Consider the following 22725-nt stretch of genomic DNA (forward strand, 5'->3'; position numbering starts at 1 on the left):
CTCATATTCTCGGTACCTTCTCGTCGTTCCTCGGATTCAAAACACAAATTCTCTGACCGGTTTGAACCACCCAAGACATCATGTAGCTCCTATTACTCCTCTTACTCGCATTACAACGAGGCCATTGCAGATTGTATTGAGTTTTTCAACAAGTCAGCACAAGATGGTATCTTGGATGGTCGAAAATCTGACGTTGTTTGAGTCTTACAACCTTTGATTAATATCATGTGCCTACTTTGGTTGCCATTGTATGTGGTTCATTACTTTTGTATTTTTTTCCTCATGCTATAGTACTGATGGGTGTATATGGATATGGGAGCATTGCATTTTGCATTTTGCATTTTGAAGTTACTTCAATTCACCGCCTTCTTTTTTATGTCTAAATTAATTTTTCAATTATACTTCAACCTTGGTTATACAATGTAAATGAGGGAGAATAATGTCAAAATGCTTGGTGGTTCTTGGATGGGGTTAAATTACTGACGGTGGGTTGTGTTCAAAATCATAAGAACAAAGGATTAGGGTCCACATAAGACTAAGAGAACTTGGATCTACCTATCCCAAATTTCAGCCAGATAGATATTTCCCTGACAAGCATAACATGTCACGCCCAGATAAGAGGAACAAGCAACATAATCTAAATATCCCATCATCAATAAATGATAAAAAGGGGTTATATTATGCATCTCCAAGAGAAGTACCACATTAAATGGAGCCAGCAGTATGTATCTTAAGGGGCCACTTTCTGGGTATCTTATGTTTTTCTCTCTAATTTTTCTTTGAATATTTCTTGGCTTTGGCTAACTGACGTTGGAGTATTCTGACGTGTCCAAGTTATGTGCCAACCATTCGCTAGAACAGAGGTAGGACGTAAAAAATAATATTCAAATTGATAGGTAAATCAATCTTTGGAATACCTTTAAATAATATCAAATATGGTAAAATTATTACCAAATTAAGACATTAAAAACTAAAATCAAACAAAATCCAATCAATTTGAATTGAATTATGAACAAAAAAAGTCTAAGATATGCATAATTGAACTCTTTAAAATAATTATTTTACAACATATTTATTACATTAAAATGTTATGAAAAATAATACTAAAAAATATTTGAAATTTTAGAATTATTTTTTTCATAAATATAATCATTTTATTGGCTCATTATCTCTGTATAATAATGTAGAATACATTCGTTTAGAGTGGCTTAATACCTTAGTCTGTCTATTTTTACGTTGTAATTGTAAATGTGAGCTTTTACTTTTCAACACGAATATTTTTAAAAACGGTTTTACCTTTTTTTTTCTTGAATTTTGGAATATTTCTAAAATATACCCCATGCTTATGCACATCTACACACACATTTAATTACAGTAGTGTTATACATTAATGTATTGTTTAATTTTAAAAAGGAGGAGAAAATTGAATTAAAGAGAAAAAAAAATTCATTGATTAACAAGAAGAGAGAAGAAGAAATAAAAAGTATAAATAAATGTATTATTTATGACTAGGATAATAGGATGATTAAACAAAACTAATAAGTTAAAGATAATTTAGTCTAATTAGTATAATTCTTTTTCAAATCTCTCAATTTCGAGAAAAAAAATTGAGTGAGAAAAAATTGTCTTCATCTACGCTTTTCTTTTCTATTTCAAAATATTAAACCAAATAAAAAAGTATTATTTTTATCTTTTTTTTTTCATTTTCCATTTATTAAATATCACGAAATTATTTTTAGCGTTATTGTTTAATTAAATTTAAATTTTTATGTTAATAATAATAAATTTTCTTTGATAAAATCTTACCCATAAATATTAACTTTTAATGATAGCTTTTATTACCTAAATTATATATAAAAAAAATTTTAATAAAAAAAATTAAATATAGTGTTGTAATGAAATTTTATTCATTCGAATTTTCGGGATCGTACAGAACAAATATATTTTAGTCCTCTGCAGAGCTGATAATTATTGGTGAAAAAATAATGTCAGGAATACATTTTTTATAATTAATTAAATTTTTAAAATTGTTCAAATAATTTTTAAAAAGTATTATAGTAGTTTAAAAAATTAACTTATCACTAGAATATATTAAAAAGTGTGCATACAGGAGTATGATGCTCATTTCTCTTCTAACTTGTATACTAGGCCTGAGTTTTGCTCTCATGTCATGAAGTGGAAGAATAATCGCTCTGCTATTGATTCTTTTGGGCTCGTGTGTAAAAGAAAACGAGCTTGAAATTGTATGCTTTATTACACGAATCACACTGAACATGAATGCATCCAAATTCCGCTAGCGTGCTATATTTTACGGGCCATTTGTCATTGTGCTTACAGAGGACATGAAAATACATCTATTGAGGCAAAAAAACACAAGTGAGAAAAACGAAACTTCTAAACAAAATGCAATTTGCAATTATTGTGGTATTTGAAAGCATAATAAAATGGATCATGCAACTTCTTGGCTTCCCTTTTTCCTTGAGAAAATGCCTCCTATCAGTGGAATCAATGACTTCTTCTTCTTCCTCAGAGAAGGGTGCCTTTCCAACTTTTCAACCCCGTGTTGCGGTAATGTCACGTGCGACACTGATGGAGGATTCGCGAACGTCACGTACCTCTTCTTTTGAAACTCCATCTTTTCTTCGTCGAATCTCGAACTCTTCACTTCAAACGTTGTCAAATTCTCAACGAACTTAACATCCTCAATTTCCGTTTCCACCGCATGTTTCTCTGTTTCCCCTTTCTTCAGTTGTTGAAGCTCTTGCTTCGTGCGTTCAAGCTCTTCTTGAAGAGAAGACAGACAATGCGCCATCAACATGCTTTCCTCCCTCGCCCTCTGCAAGCTTTCTCGCGTCTCCTCTAGCTCAGCTTCAACGTTCTCAATTCTCGAACACTCAACTCCATTTTCCATTGCTCCACTCTGTATCTACAAATACACATACACTTAACAGCCAATTAACCTAATATAAATAATAAGTAAAATCGTATTTATTTATAATTTTTTTTGTGTTTTTTTATGTATATGTATACCTTGAGCAATAAAATAATGATCGTAACAAAGTGTAAAATTTACTCCATAAAAAAAGTGGGTGAGGCGAAAATTAGATTGTTCATTTTGATATACCACATGAAAGCTTGAGATGTACACAATAATAGACTGTAATTAAGGTATCGTCCGTGGAAAAGCAAAAATAAAAGCATGAATTAATATTATTTTTCTCGGCCTTTATTCCGTGACACGACAAAGAAAACAAAACACACAAATAAAAGAAAGCACATGACACAGTCTGCAACTGAATAACCATCTGTATAGTTTCACCCTGTTGCAAGCAAGCATAAGATTGGAGCAACGTATGGGTCGGTGAACTTTCAAGAAATATATGTTCTGAATTCCTCTTGTTGTGAAGTTTAGGGAATAACACTTCTTTTAACTCATTCTTATTTATTTTTTAAAATGTATTAAAAATTCTAAAAAAAAGAATAAAAATTATTATATTAAAAATAAAACACATAATTTATAATAATTTTTAACTAATAATAATCGTGGGTTTGGGACGATATGCTACTAACATTTCTTAATCACTAGTTCTACGTTGATCGGCAATGGAAATTTATGTGTAGTCTAGTTTCCAGTCGACACAGACTTGTGCATTAAATGGGAAAAAAAAATGTTACTATTAGTTCAGAAATTTTTATTTAAGGCTCAAACATTTGATGACTAAGGGTAACCAAACAAATGTTCTAAGTGGAGTATAGCTTTATTTGTCGCATATCATATAGATAATTGAAGTAAGCAATATATAGTATTTGATGATTAAGTAATCTATAGGAACCTTTTTGAGCTTGTTTGCAGTAGCATAAACCTCTCCAGCCAAAACTTTCTCACCGAACAATGAAACGGCCTCTTTGACGGACCGGAATGGAGCTCTTGTGTCTATCTCTGCCTTTCTTGCTAGCATGACACCATTTTCCGTATTCATGTTTGTGTTTGCTTGCACTATAACGGAAAGAAGATGGTGTAGTTAATTTGACAGAACAAACAAGGGTGGCTATTTATTTGGGTAGTGAATGCATGTAGAGGCCGAGGCAAAAAAGAGAGAACAATGGGAAGGGTTGGTTAGTAGGAGCTAATAACGAAGTACTAGGATTGGACAGAGGAGAGGGTTGGCATATATCATAGGAAGATTGGAAGCTTCGTTTCTTCGCGTCCACTTCACTAGAATTCTGTTATGTTTGGGGGCGAAGCGGTGGGTAGAGTGGATGCTCTTGGGTCTTGTTCCTGTGGATGTTGGACCTAAAAATGGCCCGAAATTTTATATATTTTTAGCACAACTCTGAGAGAAGGACTCTTCACTGATAGCCAACTTCAAGAGCCCCACTAGGACTTGTCTTGAAGAAGCATGCATATAAGGGAAAGACTCAATAGGCATTTACAATTTGTTTTATTAGCTGAAGATTTTTAATATACACTGTTGTCCCATTGCGAACTCACCAAGAAACATATCCCACTCACATGCTTTCTTATCAAATGGAGAACTAGATATAGAACTTGAAATTTTGGACAATAATTTTTTGTATATCCACTCTCTTTTACACTTTTTTATTTACATCTCTATTTCTTTTTTCTTTCTCCCTCTCCCCTCCTCTCTTCCTTACATTAGATATAAATGAAATCTTATATAATTGAATATTTAAATTTATTATTACTTTCAACCTATATAAATATAAAAATATATTTCTCAAAACAATTCTAATTCATCAATTTGAGTAATATTATATCTGAAAGAAATTCGAAGTCTAGACTTTTTTAAAATTACACTATCTAATAATTTCAAGTTATAACATTTAAAATTGTTGAAATATTCTTTAGTGTACGAAAATAGTATGACATGCTGTATCTAAAATGTAATTAACTCTGATTCATAAGAAATATTACAATTCGTAAACCTTTCTATGAATAGAATTTTTGTAAAATTTAAGTTCTACAACCATTTCAACAATTTCTCTGATCTCACGAGAACATCAAATTTTTTGAGTTTATTGTTTAAAATATTTAAGAAAAATAAACTATTTAATTAATATTAATAATATAAAAAAGACAACTTAAAAAATTAATTAGACCTTAAGAGAGAAAATAAAATTAAAGACTTGTTTCTAAGAAAAAAAAACTATTTCTTTTTTTGTCAATAAAATAGTTATTTCTAATGTTCTTATTTTTAATATTTCTTAAAAATTAATTAGTAATAACTTTGATCTATTTAGGTTGAGAAAAAATAAGTAATTTTTTTAAAAAATCACGGAATTTTCTTACTTTATACAGGGATGGTCCCGTCGGCTTCAGATTTAGCTACCCAGCCACTCTACCGCTATTTGGGTTTCATGCTCTACAGACAAGATATTCCAAGTTATGCGCCACGTCAAATAACGTGACAGGTGTAGCAGTAGCACAAAAACCGAGTGCATGTAAAATACAACAATGACAAATGTTTCCGACGTGCCTTGTCTTTTTACGTTGAATTTCAGAATTCACATACGCTCATCACATAACAATTGCAGCGATGGGGCACCACTACTACGGAACCTACCTTTACCTTCTTCACATAGAGAAGGAAGATGAATGTCAACCCCATTTGCCCTGGATCTGGATGGGGGTGTCAACGATGAAGCAAGGGTAAAGAGCTGTTGCCCAGATATTGAAGTGATCTTGGATCCAAATGCTTCTAGCGATCCAGTGGAATGTGGAAGGATGAGTTGAGTACAACTGTTATGTCTCCCACTTTGCCAACTAGGATATTGGGCCCTCCCAATACTGCAATTTACAGCAGACCCACCTTGAGCTGCTACCTGAACCGCCCAAAAGCTTTGGTGCTGTTGTTTATATGGAACTGTCGAACTATAATGTGTTCCACGTAATGGAGTACCGTAATAATGTGGTTGCTGCAACCGAACCTGCAGTCAATTAAAGCAATACTGAACACGGCTTGATGTGATAACAAGACAAAGGGTGCCGTTATATGAAGGATATAGACTCCAGCCTATTTTTCAAATTAAGATGCTGGATAAGGAATTGATAAATAGATTAGAAAGCTTTTTTGTTAAAAATCGGATGCTTCATTAATATTATGAATATTTTTTAATAATTTTTTTAGTCTTAATTCTTTAATTAGTGTTGTGTTAGTGGGGCAGGTTATTCCAAGTTGACAACGAACTTTAGCCGCCTCATTAATATCATGTTGAACAATATAATCAATTACTTTAAGCAATCTTTCTAAAACTTGACCATAGACTTTGAATTGCACTAATTAATATAAGATTGTTAGGATTATAGCAAATAATACCTGTGGTCCAACAGGAAGCTGATCAGGGAAAGAAGTGGAGGTGTACTGACTTTGAATGGGAATGAGGCCATGCTGCTGTTGTAGTGACTGAAAATAAGGCACTTGCGATTTTGACAATGGTTCCAACTTACTTTCGCATTTGTTAAAACTTTCGTTGACTTTTAACTCATTACCTCCAGTCGACAAGGACAAGAAGTTGAAACTCTGCAGAATATGAATGGTCATAAGGGCCTGAGGTAAAGAGGGGCAAGGGGAGGCACCATTATCAAAATTATTCATAAGCTTACTTGCTTGTGAGGACCATAAACTAAAGGTGTTGCAGGAGTCTGAGTTATGTCATGATAATGACCCTGCTGCTGAAGAATACCATTCTTAGTTTCATGGTTATTCGATTGAGCTGTTTCAGCAGCAGAACTATTCCCAGTTCTCATCCAATTCAAGTTTTGTGGTTCCATTAGAACTTCACATTTTGATCCTTGTTGTACTCTACTTTGATGACATTCATAAAGCTCAGGTTCTTTGCCTACGTGTCCTTTTGGCATTTCTAAACTCCGGATGAGATGACTGATGTGAACATGAGCTGCACACCTCTTGCGTGACTTTTTATGAATAACAATTTCGGAAATCTGCAATTGGAAATAACTAATAGGCGTTTGAATGAAGCACATTGATTAGGATGAAATTTTTTTATTACTATATAGGTGAACTAAGCAAAACAGCAGTACGCATAAATTTGTAGTTCCTTACCTTTCCATCAGATGAATAACTTTCCATCAAATCCTGTTTAGAGGCACAAAAAGCAGTCTTCAGCCATTCTGGAGCTTTAGCAACGGAAGACCTTCAGAAGAAAAATCCATATTAGGACAAAAGAAGAGAGGGAATGAGGGATAAGGCTGCCTAATAAGGTCAAAAATAAAGTGGAATAAAAGAAATTTACTGCAAAACAGAGGCACTAGTCCCCGAAAACGGCCTTGGAGACAAGCCTAGCCACAATGCGGGACCTTCTGGCAAAACAACCACAGATGTCTAGGTGTTAGCCATCTGATGAAATACTTAAGCCTATACTTTAGTCATCAAAATAAGAAAATTCATTGCTAGTAACAAGCACACTCTGTTCTCGAGCATACCAATTTCTTGTTGGTACTTGATTATATGTTGTTCTTGCTTACAATCACTGCCTCCGGCCTGAAATGTAAGCCGATATCACCAATAATACTAGCACTAGCCGGTGAGACAAGAATTTTAGTGAAACTGTACAAGTAAAAATGATTACCGTCTGAAACTCCACATCCGATTGCCTCCCAATCAGTGAAATCTGTGATTGTGTGGGCACATTTAATCTGCAATATGATCAGAAGCAGGTAAATGGAGCCTGAATTGGACGGGGGTATACTATAAAGTTTTCCGAGTATAGCTGAAAAAACTACCCACCCCATCTCCAGAGACAACTCAGGGTCATGCAACGCAACTTTTCCAACATTTTCACTGCTAACCATTATAGGCACTGCCTGCAGATTTATTTTTGGAACACTACTGTGAGTTGCCACCAAGAACTTTTCACTCCCAGAAAAAACAGTCTTTTCATCACCAATGGTTTCATTCAAAGAACTGATTTTTTCACATCTTTCCCCAGCGCCTGTAGTAGATACCGAGGCTAGAATACATATCCCAAAAGAATAAAAATATAAAATTAGAAACTTAGGAGTACATAAATTAAAAGCTACTAAAAGTGCTGTGAGGAAGTGAAATAAACCTTCGATAGTAATAGTAGCATTAGCACTATGATTCTCCACTTGGTCCGGCAAAACCGTGGAGTTCACTGGTAAAGATTCGCCGTCTTGTTCAGTCCTAGAACTGGAGCCATTATCAGGGAACATTCCAGCCAAGGCATACAGAGTCTCCACAACCTCTTCCTCATCTTTTGTGATGGGCCCCGATAAAACTTCCCTCGTGGACCAGTCCTTGCTTCTTCGTTTCTACAAAAGCAAAACCACGAGGAAAAGTGAACTTGAAACGGTTAGAAAACGAAGCAAAGGTTAAGTTTTGAAACCCAAACACGCCTTACAACACTCACTCTGGATTTCTTTATGCTATCTTTTTCGGGAGATTCTATTCCATTCACCTTACGGTTCACCTTTTCTGAATCAGTTAGCATGGATTCGCGACTCCGCTTCTTCATGGCTGTAATTTCACGAGAGAGAAAATCTACACCTTTTTATTTCAGCAAAATAAATGAATACTAACAATTAAATATCTCCCGGTAATTCATTAAAAAAAAAAATCATCGTTATCTTCAGAACGTATCGCACACTATATTGAATAAGCACAACACTCTCTAATTTAAATTAGAGAATAGAGGGAATCGTGAGTCCCGTCATTCTTATCCGAAATCGGCAACGATAAATAATTGCGAAAAAAAAACGCGACATATTTGAGTCTGAATCCAAAAAAAAAGGGCACCTGAACGTATCTTCCGTGGGACAGAGGCATGATCAACGCCATTGCAGTCATTAATAAACTGCAAAACGATTACATTAAATATTTTTAAGAAATAAAAATAGAGGAATTGAAACGAGCGCATAACTAACTACTATTACTACCTTTCTAGGAAGCTTAAATTTCTTGGTAGCAGCGATAGCAGAGGCATTCGGTTTTTGAGAGTCGGAGACACGGCAACGCATTTGGTGACTAGATAAAGCTTTGGCAACAGCACTCAAGCTTCTCACCTTCTCTTTCTTTGATTTCTCCGAAAATTGAATAGCATTGAAACCTATTGTATCTCTCCGAGGGGAGAGAGAGGAGTAGATATTTATTTATTTATTTTGGCGAAGAATGAGAAGAGAACAAAGAGAGAGGCATTATCGGAAGCGACAAAAAGAAATAAAATAAATAGTTAGAGCATAAAAATGTGTGGTAAATTAGTTACCCCCGGAAGAAGGAGATTGAGATTGTTGTTTGTTGATGTGTCTTTTGGTGGTTGAGAACCCACTGCCTCCACGCATCGCCTCTTCGCTTTTGTCCATTTCCATATTTCCCACTCACTTCATCGGAACCGTTATAATCACGCCGCCGAGAAAACCGCTGTGAAGTGTTTAAGGTTAGAAGAAGTGAAACTGTGAAAGACTGAGACAAAAAGCTAGGCAGCAATGAGAATGAGACTGTGGCACTCTGGTGTCTACGAAAAGAAAAAATGAAAATGAAAAAGCAAAGAAGAAAAGTAATTCGTGCCTTGTGTTCAGAGAATCAGGTTCTTTGTGAAATAAAGTAAACAGATTGAGTTGAGGCAAAAACTGCAGAGAGAAAGGGATAGAGAGAGGTAAATAAATACTGCTACTCACGAGAAAAGAAAGGCAACGGAAAGAAAAAGAAAAAGGAGGCCTCTCAAATGTCATGTCCGTGAAATTTGTATTTGTAGGATGGATATTATTTATTTATTTATTTATTTATTTATTTATTTTCACACAATAATTTTACAATTTGTTTTTGCATTCTTAAATTTAGGTTGAAATTTTTGCAGGGTGAAAGGAATTCCGAATCCCACAATTAATTAACATAATAAGATGGGAATGGTGTGGAATTGAATCGCTGGGTCCGAACGGAAGGAGGGATGAAGCAAAGTTAGATTGAGAAAGTCAAATATAAATTATTATATTATCAAGTTATGGGTTGGGTTGGGTTGTGTTGGTGCGCGCCTTGAATTGAATGCAACGCGAAACAACCACAGAGTCTCCCTCTGTTCAGTTATAGCTACTCACTCTTCCTTCTTCCATGGCATTAAAGAAGAGCTTGTTGGTTGTTCTCATTGCATGTTCGTTATGTTTGTCTTTCCAGCTATTGTCATGCCACAAGCACCAGTGGGAGTGTGTGAGAAGCACGTGCGAGTATGAACACAAGTTTCAAGTTTTATGGTACACGTGCGGAAGGGAGGGTTGGTATTGGCGGGATGTGAGGGATCGGAATTGGAGAGCGTTGAAATTGCCATTCGCATTGGCATTTATGATTCATTCTCAGCGGCAGGGATCATGTTTCTTGCGTGACTGCCCCATCTCTCCTTTCTTCATTCTTCACTCTTCTCAATTTTAATCCACCCTTCAACTTCTTATTGCTAATTACTGCATCCATGTGCCCTTTAAGCTCCACCCTTTTAGACCACCTACTTTCACTATGTTATTAAGTTCAAGAGCTCTAATTCACTTTTAACGTTTTTATTGCCTTAAATTCATTTTAAGTATTTCTAAATTTATTTTTTTATTTGTTAATAAGTTATTATGTCTCATTTGTATTTTTTTAGGTTAATATAGAAAAAAAAAATTATAAAACTCTTACCCTATTTTACTTAACGGATCCTTACTTAAATGAGTGTATTTTTTATTTTTTTTCTTATTAACTCAGAATTATTTTATTTAACTAACCGTCAAAAAATTATTTCTGTCGGGAAAATACCAGGGTAAACATGTCAACGAACTTCCCAACACACTTTTCATTATTCTATTAATTTTACACGAATCAATCAAACAGTTTAAAATGAATTTTTATTTAATTAAAATGATGAATAAAAAAAAAGTGCATGAAAAGGTGTACTGTTACATTTTTTTCACCAACGTGACATTGTTGTAGCTCAAGCCCAAAGGAAAATGGGCAATAAAGGATCCAAATTGTAAATTGAGTGACCATGTTTTGGGCTCAAGCACAAAGTTTTGCACAACCTTGAGTTGAGAACCTAGATAACTGCAGGAAGATGAGAGATAAGCGCTAATAGTATTGACCCAAAAAATAAAAATGCTAAGAGTAGTGTCGTCCAGGTAGGAAATGGAACGTATATGGTTCGAGGGAGAATCATGATTATTGGCCATTAGATATATTAATTAAATATTTTTTAAAATGCCAGTCATCAGAATTAATTTTAAATATATAAAATAATGTTTTTATTAAAAAAATGTTTTATATTTTTAACTTAAAAATTGTAAAATATATTTACAATTTTTGTAAATACGATTAAATTTAGTTTTAATTTTTTTAAATATGACTTTTTTTATTTAAAATTTTAAAAGTAGTTTATCTTGATTTTTTATTAACGGTATTATACCACTTGCCAACTTATCATAGTCTTTTGGTGAAACACGTTTATATCCATGTTAATACATAATCATAAGGTACTAGCGGGGACAATTTTTAAAAAATTATAAAAATTAAAATACTAGAACTGAAATTCATTATATTCTTAGACATTAATAAAACAAATTTAAACTCAAATACGTTTTTTTCATAAAAATGTTTTCATTTTAAAATACTTAAATCAAGTTAGAATAATTGCTATGAAATTATTGAATTTATTGTCCTAAAAACCATAGTTTAGGCTGTTTCAGTGATTGGAACGTTATTATCACGAAAATGATTTTAGAAATTTAACATTCACATAGTTGACATAAAATTTGAAAAAATTATTCTTTCGGACATGATGATTGTTTGGAAAATGACATCCTTATGCTTGATTTGATTTTGAGTTTTACGGTGAAAGGTGTTTACGTTTTTAATACAAATTAATTTGAAGAATACTAAGGTTTTAAATCTATTTTGGTAAACATATATAATTCTAACCTCATATCCCACTAAATATTTTAAAACGAAATTATTTAATCATTTAAATAAAAAACTATATTTATTATTAAAATATTATTCTAATTTATAAATTATGTTTTGAACTAATTTTTATATTAATATTATAATAAATTTAAATAAAAGGACAAGCATGTTACTACACTTCTTTAATTAGCCGGGGTGCGGATACAACCCAAATACCCAATTATATATCGGTTTTGTTAATTATATAAAAGTAAACTACGCTCCTTTTCCCTTCTGAGAAACAGTCTCTCTTTATTTTATTTTATTTTATTTATTATTTTAGGATTTTAAGCAAAAATTTAAATAATATTTTTAAAACAATGTTTAAAAAATATATGTTTCTAATATTTCTCAGAAGGAGTTTTACCAAGTAAATAAACTAATAATGATGTATTAATTAAATCCTGTCATTAAATATTTTAATACTTGATAATTAAATATTACTAATAATTTTAAAAGATTAAATAGTTTTAGATTTTTTTATTATAATTATTTTAAGAAATGTTTTTTTATTTTTATATCCTGAACCAGTTCTTAACCGTATTCCAAACTCGTAATATTTCTCATTTATTTATAACGTATTTTTAAATAAATTAAAGGTAAAAGAAATTTACTCTATTAAATATAATGTGTTATAATCAAAACACTTAATGGTTAAGAATTTAGATTTTGTTTTGATATTCGATTTTCAGCAGTACTGTAGGCCACTAAATTTGTGGTCTTTTGTCTTTTCGTAACTTGATAAATACCCAAAAAAGTAAAATAATAAAAATCATAAGTCATTGAACTTTTTTCTTATATATAAGTTTGATGATACAAAAACAGATAAAAAGGAGGCATAAGAAGAACATCACACTACAGACCAGAAAAAAACAAGAGTAATACAAGAAAATTACCTTCTTTTTTTTTTTAATTTAATCATCATATCATATAGTATATTATCACACTCACAAACGCTCGCAGCGATTCAACAACATGCATTGAAAACGCAGTTTATTTTCCAAGACATTTACGGTTGGCATCTTATTGTTGTATTTCTTTGTAACATATATCACGAAATTGCAAAGGATATTTATAATTATTGGTATTGGGTATATGAAAGATGGAACTCTAAGGGCACTTGCGTCGGCCACCGTGAGTGGTGAGGCTGGCATAGCAGGGGCACACTTCTTGGTTACCGGAAGTACCCGGTGGCACACAGTTGCACCGGCTGCAGCAAGTTCCACAGGCTCTATGGCACATGCGCTGACGAGATGCTAAACGGCACCTCGCAGTACATGCTGCATTACAATCTGAAACCAATTAATTAATCAAAGTTATTAACCCATTAACTACGTTTCGTCCATAATCCAATTTAATTAAATAGAATCAACACACAAAAAAAGTTCATGCTCAATTTAATTTATATTTCAAAAAAACCGTGCTTAGACTGTTTGATAAATTATATAATTAATTAATATGTTATATTGTTGATCATGATAAAAAAATCATATACCTATTTGCTGAAGAAGCGAACCCTGAGTCTGTGCGTGTACCTGCGGGTTCTCAAAAGCACGTATAAAATAAGTTAATTAGATTATATTTATATTTCAAAAAATTGGAGCTCGTGACTAATTATTCTATACAGGTCATGAATCACTGGTATTGAAATGAAGAAGCAGCATCCTTAATTAAATTACCGTTTGATCATCAGCATCAACGAAATGGAAGAGAACAAAGGAAATAAGAAGGGATGCAAATAGAAGCTTAGAGAGAACCATGGCTTATAGCTATAGCAAAGAGAAGCTTGAAGAAGTAATATTGTACTTTGACAATGAAAAGTGCACGGAATGAGAAACTAGGAGCCTTTATTTATAGTTAAACGATAACACTACAAACAATGGGTGCTAGCTTGCTTAAACTCTTCAGTGTGCGTGTAAAAAAGATTGTTATATAAAATAATTAAAATTCATAACATATAACAATTTTTTTAAAAATAACCGTTCTAATCTATTTATTCATTTTTGGAATTGCTATTAAAAAATATTGTGAATTTAATTTATTTAAAATAATTATTATCACGATAATAATTATGGATAAGATAAATGAATACGAATTAATAATATATAATCACAAGTATTGTTCTGATGCGACACGGAAGAGACCCGAAATTGAAAGTTATCAGTGACTGACGAGGACATTTGGGAGTGAGAAGTGCTTTTGGAAGCATCGATGGGAAGAAATAAATAAAAAGAAAATGGTGATAAAGTGCTTTGGCTTGGTGGTAAACCATTCCAAAGTCTTTAAAAGGGACCAGCAGCCCTTCATTAAGCCACAAACCTACGTGTCTTATCTTAATTTTGTCTCTAAGCCAATCGTATATTTTTAGACTGCATATATAATATTATTTAATAATGATTAACGAGTCAAAGCGCGACCCTCAACATTTTAAACACTATTAACACAGTAATCTTCTTCAGGGATAACGCTAAGCATATTTGTTTGCTTACAAGTACGATTGGCCAATCAACTCAACAAAAATAACTTAATAATAATGGGATAATAGAAAAGCTTGAAGCTACATTTGATTTAACTACGCAGCTACGCTTTTGGCTGGAACTGAAGCGTGAGCGCATGCTATGCCATTTTAAGGACTCAACGTTAGTGGCTACGTATTTTCTTGGTCAAGTCGTATATATAACATCATATCATAGGTTCTAAACGTAGTATTACCTAAACCTAGCGAATTGAAGTTGATTATATGAATGAGGCCCACTGAAGGGGGTAATTTTGTGAGACTGGGTTGCATTATTGGGGAAGGGGGAATAGTGGACGAATATAAGGAAGAAAGGGTTCGATTTTTTGAAATGCATGCACGGAAAACTACAAGTGCTGAATTATTATTATAAGAGCCAAGAAATTGTTAAGTGGCTTGCCGCCAACTTAGGCTTTGGGAGATGGTGATGTATGAATTTGGATGAAGCAAAGTGGGTGCGAAATAGGGAAGAGAAACTAGCTACTAAAGTAAGCTGAAAAATAGGAAAAGAGATACACAGGCCAATCCTGCCAGCTGTATGCTTTGGTGCTACAGCTGTATTACGGTAATATGAACTCTGAAGGATTATCTTTTGTCTATTCTGTTCAATGCCTTATATACCAAACCAAGTTGGACCTAAGGACTAGAACCAAGAAGAGTTTAAATTAACGGTGCTTTTTTTTTCTTATTCTTTAATTGAAAACAACGTTTATTGTAAAATAAAAATATTTTTGAGACATTTTAAAAAAATTATGTACAAAAATGATTTTTTAAATAAATTTGTACAAAACTGAAGCTATTTTTTGTTTTGTTAAAATTATAAAAAAATCAATAAACATCATTTGTTAATTAGCTTATAACTTTGTTCGATCAAAATAAAATGTTTGTTAGATAAGCTCGTTTTGCTAACTGAACAATTTTTCACATACTATCAAAACTTATACTAGTAAAAGTTGATTTAATATTAAATTATCAATTTTAAGCTGAATTTAAACACCTATAAATAGTACTTTTATTAATAAAATATAATATTCGTATTTTTAAAATAATAATATTTTTTTTATAAAAATTTGTCACTTTTAGTTATTTGTCTTTAATCTTAAAGTTGATGTAAATTTTTTTTTAAAACTATTGATGAGTAATGTTTTTTTCTCGTTGTGAATATTTGTTTGAATATATTTCAATGAAAAATAAAAAAATAAAATCAAAGTTTTTATTCTCTCGACTAATTAAAGTATATTATAAATTTAATTTATATTAATTATCATATAAATTAATAATTTTTATTGATATCATAATTTAGGAATAAACAGCGTATAAAATTAATTAGTGATTAATTATAGGCAACCGCCGTGCATTGTTTCCGAAAAATACATACTTAACATTTTTTTTTCGTTTCACTAATTCAGTGATACAATTTTATTGCATTTTTGGGAAATAATTGGACCGCTGGTGCGTAAAATTAATCTTCATCCATCTTTTATTTTATTTTATTTTGGGTCATGTCTTCATCTCTCTTCTAAACGAACAGTTGTATATATATTGGTGGGGTAGAACTCACGAATCTTAGAATATGTTTCGAGCTATAGATTTGCTGTCGGATACCTTCAATTTTTTTGGTAACAAAAAGGTTTTCATGACTCGGTCCCGAAGATCCATCAGTGTCTGTCAACGCGATTCTCACGTTAATAATGAAATTTGAGCCAGTATTTTTACGGATACGAATTTAATTTTTTGGTTTACTTTTTTTTTCTTATAAAAGTAATATTTTTCAAGATAAGTTTTTCTAAAAATTATTATTAAAATTTAGTTTTTAGTTTTTTAAATTATAAAAATTTAGTCGACAAAATCAACTATCTTATGTTAAAAGATGAGATAATAACAAAAATTTAGTTCGTAATAATTATTTTTTTATATTTTATTATTCTAAAATTAATTTTTACAAAACAGTTTCTTAAACTTTTATATCATTTTAAAGATTTAATAACTAATCTAAATTATATTTTTGTATCCGTTTTTCTCTTCTTCACCGTCAATTTCTCTCTTTCAACCGTGAAAAATTAACTTTACCTTTAATTTCACTCATTGCTCTTCAATTTCATTTACGTTCTAGACTCAAATTCTCATCATTCCGAATTTCATGTTCCTCCTCCCCTTTCCAAAACAATACCCTTAGTTCCATCAACACTAATAAAATCCTTCACTCAATAACCCTCTCGCTTGTTGCTTTCACACTGCCCAGAAAAGAAAGTTTGTGTTGCGTCTATGCAGGGTCATACTGCTTTGAAGGCAAAAATTGCAAGATTCAAGTGCTTGTGGATTGAAATAAGGGGAAGGACTAATCCCCAGAAGGACCAACATAAAAAAATTATTAGTCCATGTTACGACAAATTAGAAATTGTCCAAGCTTATCCATCCAACTACTCTGAACTAAGCTAGGGTTGATATCATATATTGATTTATTATGCATTTAGTACCTATATTTTAGTTAAATAAAGCTGGTGCATCAAATGAGACAAAATTTTTAGAAATATGTATTAAAACAATGAGAATCATGCGACATGAACATCTTCAAGGTCATGACAAAAATGACTCATGAAAATTACGAGCAATATGAAAATCTTTTTCTAAATTTATAAGAGGTAAGATTCAATTTGCTTTCACTTAGAAAAGAGTTTGCTAGTTTTTCCTATGATTTAATATAAAATAACATCTCATAAAATGAAAAAATATATATATAAGTGAAACTCAAGTGTTTGTTGGTTGACATAAGAGAAATGACTACTTCCTAGACTGACCAATTAGGGAAGACGATATTCAAGGTAGCATCATTACCACATCGTGATTCATTAAAATTTACTATAAATATTATTAAAAGATAAAATTTTAAAATATAATCAGTTCATTTTAAATTCACTTTTAATAAAAATATTTAAAATTAAGTTTGAGTTATTTGTCTAACTTTTTACCAATAAAAATGCATTTTATATGCAGTTAAAATAACTTCTAAGATGAAAAAAATTATAAATTCTTCAAATAGTAAAGCCAATTCTAAACGTGAATTGCATGTTACAGTGTATGTTTAAATATATGTTAACAAAATTTATAAACATTTACAAATTTAACGCAAAAATTAAAATTAATGGTGTTTAAGTAAACTTCTACTAAACATACACGTGAGCTCTTGGGCTGCATTGATATGATATGTGTAACTTAGTAAGACAAGGTTTTGTCCGAGTAGAGCTCTGGCATATACCCTAGGCTCCTCCGTTTGTTAAAATTGATTTCTTTTAAAACCAACTTACGTTTGCTCGTATCCAAACGAGTACTTAATGTATTTGATATTTTGATAACTTTTAATTAGTAATGGATTGGAAATTTTTAAATTTTAAAGACAATACCCAGTATTTAAATATGTGAGGACAAAGCAAATACATATATATACACATAATACTAAAATATAAAGAAAAAGTTTTTTTTTTTTTTTTTTTATTGGTAGGGACAATTGTCCCCAAAAGCATTCGTCCGTCCCTGCTGTTAACTACCAATACTAACCTGAACTGATCAAAGATAAATTAAAATTCCACAAAGTTACATATGTTATATTACATTCTCAACTTTGTTCACTTAATGACCGCAGATAGATAACATATCAAGATCCTCAAGCTATGGTGATTTCCTGAATGCTGCATGTTGAAGTTACAGTGTTACACCACTCCTGAAGGAAGTCGAAGAACAAGCTGTCCCCCAACAAGACTGCAGCCAAGGAAAAACAAAATTAAGTCAGAAAGTTTTAAAGAGTATGTTAAGATTTATGTTGCATATTCTCAGAATTCATTATCCACCTCTTGACGTAGTAGTAGCAAAAATCTGCCAGGATGAAAGTTTGGACAATTTCTGATAGAAGAACCATTGAAGGCCACAATCCGTAACCCAAAGCAGTTAGTAGACGTCCACGAGTATCTAACACCTAAGGAACACAACCCAACCATACTCTCTTAGATAATAAGTTAGTGTGGATAGGCTTCTCATCAAGCAAGCACAGGAGAAGAAAATAAATTGAATGAATGAGGTAAAATGAATCAAGTTTTTCACACGAATTAAAATCAACTTATGCACTTAAACTAACTTTCTTTAAAAGTCACTTTATCTAACTTTTCCACCAGTACGTGTAAACTTAATAGAGCTCAACATAATTGCATAAGAAAAATCTATGGTAGATTGTACAATTGAAAATTGAAGGTAGAAAAACTAATAGATAAGAGGCCAAAGTATATGGTCGGTCCTATCTTTCACTGGATATTGAAGGTTGACACAGGCAAAAGACATAACTGGCAAGCCAGAGGTATTGATGCCAAAATTAAATATGAAAATTCTCTATACCACTAAATCTGTGGGATATTATGAACAACTCATTTACATATTTTCAGAATTAGCTAATATAAAAACATCTTAGCAATTCAAATTCTGACAAACCTGAAGGACCCAATGTGCACAACTCAAGAACCTTGCAACTCCAAGGGCAAAAACATAGTGTGCTGTGAATGGTTCAACAATCTGAAAGTTGAATTAAGAGTTAGCAACAACTGTATTTAGAAAGATTAACTGGCAAGGGAAGCCGTAACAAATACATCATAATCACCGTTTCAAACAATTAAAAGGTAATATACTAAAGAAAAGATGACAGGCAGAAACATATATCTAAAATACCTTTGTGTTCTGCATGACCCGCAGCTGAGGGAGAACAGACACAGCTTCAAGATAAACACAAAATGCCCAGAGAATCCTATTAATTGTATGATGCCGGGTTGTTGGGTGAATAAACAAGGACAGCACTGCGCAAGGTATCACCTGCATTTTGGCAAAAGAAAATTAAAACACTCCATACCATACTACAAGCAATTGAATCTTCCATTCATTTAGTCAAGTGAAAGATAAATATCCCAAGTTCTTATGACAAATACTTTCATTTTAGAGATAGTTACATACGGGTAAAGGGAAAACTGACAAAAATAGTAAAAAATATTAAGATGAAATTTCTGTTCCCTTGAACCCATTTTAAAATTTAAAAATGTGATTCATCAATAAAGATTTATAAAACAAACAATTGAACTAAGCACTCCTCCAATATCATCTTCACAATCAGGCATAATCTCTGTTTTTGAACAGCAGAAATAACGGAAAACATATTCAAGCATTTCCCCTACCTCCTCTTTTTCTTGAAAACAATGTTCCTTTCAATGGAAAGGGAATGCACACACAAGGAATCATCAACAAACACTACATACTAATTTTTAACTAGAGATGTCGTATCCATGCAGAAAAGTATGCAGAAGAAACCACATTTTCGACCAACTACAGTTTTGTAAATAATGCCAATCTGAACAAAAAAAATATCTATTTAAGTGTTTATCAGGCAGTAGATGGTTGGAAAAATTCAACACTAGAATTTGACAGATGCTTAACAGGAAGCCCCATCATAAGCAATATTGCTAAATGAAAGCAAAAGAAGAGGGAAGAAATATAGCCTATAGACTTACCACATAGTAAATTGCAAGGTTGTCCTTATCATCCATATAACTAGCTTTGAGTTTGAGGCGTATCATATAAATGACCCAGAGGGTCGTCACCAAGGTAGCCATATCCAGTATGGTGTGTATATCATATTCCATCACAAAACTGCAGTATAGTCTAACAGCTAGAAACAAAGCTGTCATCTCCTGCGATTTAAGCGAAAGTCCTGCAAAGATTTAAAATTGCCCGTTACATGCAGATATATTAGAAAAGCATCGAAGATTATTTTCTCCTCATTTCATTTTCCTTTCATGCATGAAGCCAAGAAACCAAATTTTGTCAAAATCATATAAAAAAAAATCACATCAAGCAACTCGTTATCTACTTTCATCCAAAAAGGAAAATGTAGAGCAAAATTAATCATTATTGAGAATGTCAATTTGGTAAAAGTTACGAATTATAATATTATTTATATATTATATATTTTCCAAAATTAAAAAAAAGGTGGGCATTGAAGGAAGGGATTGGTACCGGCACATGTTTTTTCCTTGGTGAGTTTGTAAATGAGGACGGAAATTCCTAAAGCATGGACAAGCTCGGCTACGACGAAGAGGGTGTCGTGGTCGTGAACGACCATTCTGAGGAAGAGTAAGGCTGCGAGGCACGATAGCACCGCCAGAAAGGCCTTCATTTTGGGTGGTTGTCGGCGAACCCATGTCGTCATGGTGTGGATCGCCCTCTTGCTTCCCTTCATTTTCTCCGATTATTTCTTCTCTTCTCTTCTGTTCTCTCCTTCCGTAAGATAAATCTCTATCAATCTTACTAATCTAAAACGTGTTCCAACTTTCCAATGTCAGATTGTGGGACACGTGTCAAAAATTTTAGCGGTGCGTGTTTATATTAGTTATGCGACGGGTGGGTTTGCTCAACGACCCTGTTTCGCCATTATCTCCTCCGTTTATCTTGCATTTAGGATCGTACATCTCACGCCCCACACTCCCAAATGCCCCATTCTAATTTCGTATTAATGACTACAAGGATAATAAATGTGTTGACCAAAAATTAATATTCACTTTCTTCTTTAACCTCAACTCCAACAACCTTTTTCTTCGCAATGTATTTCAAATGATTTTTTTTTTTTATGACAATAAATTTTTTTAAAGAATAAATGAACAATAAATGATAAATACTCTTTTGGGTTGATATCGATAATAGTCTTAAGATGTGTTTGAATTATAATTTAATTAAATATTTATTTATTATATTGAAATTTCATATTATAAATTTGATCATCAAATTAATTAAAATAACTGAAATATTTTATTTTAATAAACTATCAAAATTAAAAGAAAATAAACTAAAAATAACTTATAAAAAAAATATAAACTCTCTTAATAAATGATTCATTGTACAGTAAACTGGCTGGGATCTCGACACTGTTCTCCTAATTTTGAAGTTAATGCCTATTTATAAATCTTAGACACCACTTTCAATATGGATTTCATGGAATGAGTTGAAATCCATATCTGGCTTATATGCTGTGTCACTTTGCATATGCAAGATTACCTAACTGAAAAATAATAAATTTAAGCTGTTGTTTAATTTGAGGAAATATTTATTTTTATATTTTTACTTTTTTATATAAATCTTTAAAAAATAGAATAAAAAAAGTAATGATTTTATACTTAAAAAAATAATAAAAAATCAATCAGGCCATGGTTGATAAAGCAATGGTTTCACTAGGCAAGAAATTATTATGATCTCCTTTTCTTTCGCGCTATATGTGATACTGGATTGATTTAGATTCGGCTATGGTTCATAACCTGGGCCGTTCATTCTATGTATGATTCCACCAAAGCTATGCTTTAAGGTATCCAACACGGTGGTAACTAATGATAATTCAACTAAATTAATCTCATTGGACCAAAGAAAAAAATTAAATTAATCTCAGAAGGCCCGGTTAAACAAGAGTAAAAAAATTTATGGGGAGAAATTAGTCATGGAGCAAATTAAACTAATACATTTATTAAACTCTGATTAAGATGTGATGCCATACACAAAAACTGGATGGGGCCTTAGAAACTAGCATTTTGATTTTCAGATTCATTATGACTTACATATATATGATGATTGTAGGAACTAGTTGGGTCTCCAAATGAGTGGCGACCACATGGACCTGAAATTGGAGAGGTAAGAGGCCAAAACCAAAAGCAACACCACCAACGCCGCTACACCCCAAGGAAACCCCCCTGATTCGGTTCGCACTCTTAAGCGACCAAAGAGTGACGGTGGCACTGGAAGCACAAGGCATGGTCCACATCTAGAGATGGTGTAGGCAATGAAAATGAGGAAAAGGGGCAAAACCAAGAGGAACACGTGGAAGCTGATGGTGGCTGTTTGCACCGTTGACTTCAAGTTTATGTAAGATGGAACAAATAACAGAAACATAACTATGCAAACTATGGCCACCAGTTGCAAAGGAGGTGCAGATATGGATGACAGTGTGTTTTTGGTCCACCCTTGTTTCCATGCTGGACCCCTTCTCTCCTTCATAGGCCACACCATTTTTCTCTCAGCTTCTATTAACTTGTATTCACTCTCTGCTTGTTAGACAATTTATAATACATGATGAGAGAACAATAGTGATACCATACAGCAAATCTAATGGGATCCAACCCAATTCGTGTGCCATTTTGTGATTTCTGTTCGCTTTAGCATAAATTCTGAGGTTGACGA

The 22725-nt window shown here is 32.4% G+C and overlaps 4 protein-coding genes across 6 annotated transcripts; all 4 read right to left on the minus strand.

Annotated features, from left to right (window-relative positions):
- Positions 1-2449: 2449 nt before the first annotated feature.
- Positions 2450-3980, minus strand: LOC113866307 (WEB family protein At1g75720-like). Its single transcript, XM_027501190.1, has 2 exons — positions 3834-3980; positions 2450-2926 (listed from the first exon to the last, which is right to left on the minus strand). The coding sequence occupies exons 1-2, from the start codon at positions 3978-3980 to the stop codon at positions 2450-2452; spliced, it is 624 nt and encodes a 207-aa protein (XP_027356991.1).
- A 1343-nt stretch (positions 3981-5323) lies between these two features.
- LOC113864389 lies at positions 5324-9718 on the minus strand. 3 transcript variants are annotated; one of them, XM_027498027.1, is made up of 14 exons: positions 9567-9718; positions 9265-9419; positions 8939-9108; positions 8799-8856; positions 8413-8519; positions 8092-8314; positions 7770-7992; positions 7612-7678; positions 7466-7523; positions 7276-7342; positions 7086-7176; positions 6626-6964; positions 6339-6542; positions 5324-5949 (listed from the first exon to the last, which is right to left on the minus strand). In XM_027498027.1, exons 2-14 carry the CDS (start codon positions 9365-9367, stop codon positions 5527-5529), a joined length of 2133 nt encoding a protein of 710 aa, XP_027353828.1. In that variant the 5' UTR covers positions 9368-9419; positions 9567-9718; the 3' UTR covers positions 5324-5526. The 3 variants fall into 3 exon arrangements, with proteins under 3 accessions (XP_027353828.1, XP_027353827.1, XP_027353829.1); XM_027498026.1 differs by having other exon boundaries at positions 6626-6970; positions 9567-9717; XM_027498028.1 differs by lacking the exons at positions 9265-9419; positions 9567-9718 and having other exon boundaries at positions 8413-8549; positions 8939-9172.
- Positions 9719-12777: 3059 nt separating this feature from the next.
- LOC113864465 (gibberellin-regulated protein 1-like) lies at positions 12778-13807 on the minus strand. Its single transcript, XM_027498200.1, has 3 exons — positions 13640-13807; positions 13456-13495; positions 12778-13252 (listed from the first exon to the last, which is right to left on the minus strand). Exons 1-3 carry the CDS (start codon positions 13718-13720, stop codon positions 13071-13073), a joined length of 303 nt encoding a protein of 100 aa, XP_027354001.1. The 5' UTR covers positions 13721-13807; the 3' UTR covers positions 12778-13070.
- Positions 13808-18004: 4197 nt separating this feature from the next.
- LOC113864464 (putative ER lumen protein-retaining receptor C28H8.4) lies at positions 18005-20868 on the minus strand. Its single transcript, XM_027498199.1, has 6 exons — positions 20521-20868; positions 20016-20215; positions 19186-19326; positions 18952-19032; positions 18321-18445; positions 18005-18231 (listed from the first exon to the last, which is right to left on the minus strand). Exons 1-6 carry the CDS (start codon positions 20741-20743, stop codon positions 18183-18185), a joined length of 819 nt encoding a protein of 272 aa, XP_027354000.1. The 5' UTR covers positions 20744-20868; the 3' UTR covers positions 18005-18182.
- Between the last annotated feature and the right edge of the window lie 1857 nt (positions 20869-22725).

Source organism: Abrus precatorius, unplaced genomic scaffold (genome assembly GCF_003935025.1).
Source record: "Abrus precatorius isolate BTA unplaced genomic scaffold, Abrus_2018 Scaffold4, whole genome shotgun sequence".
NCBI lineage: Eukaryota > Viridiplantae > Streptophyta > Magnoliopsida > Fabales > Fabaceae > Abrus > Abrus precatorius.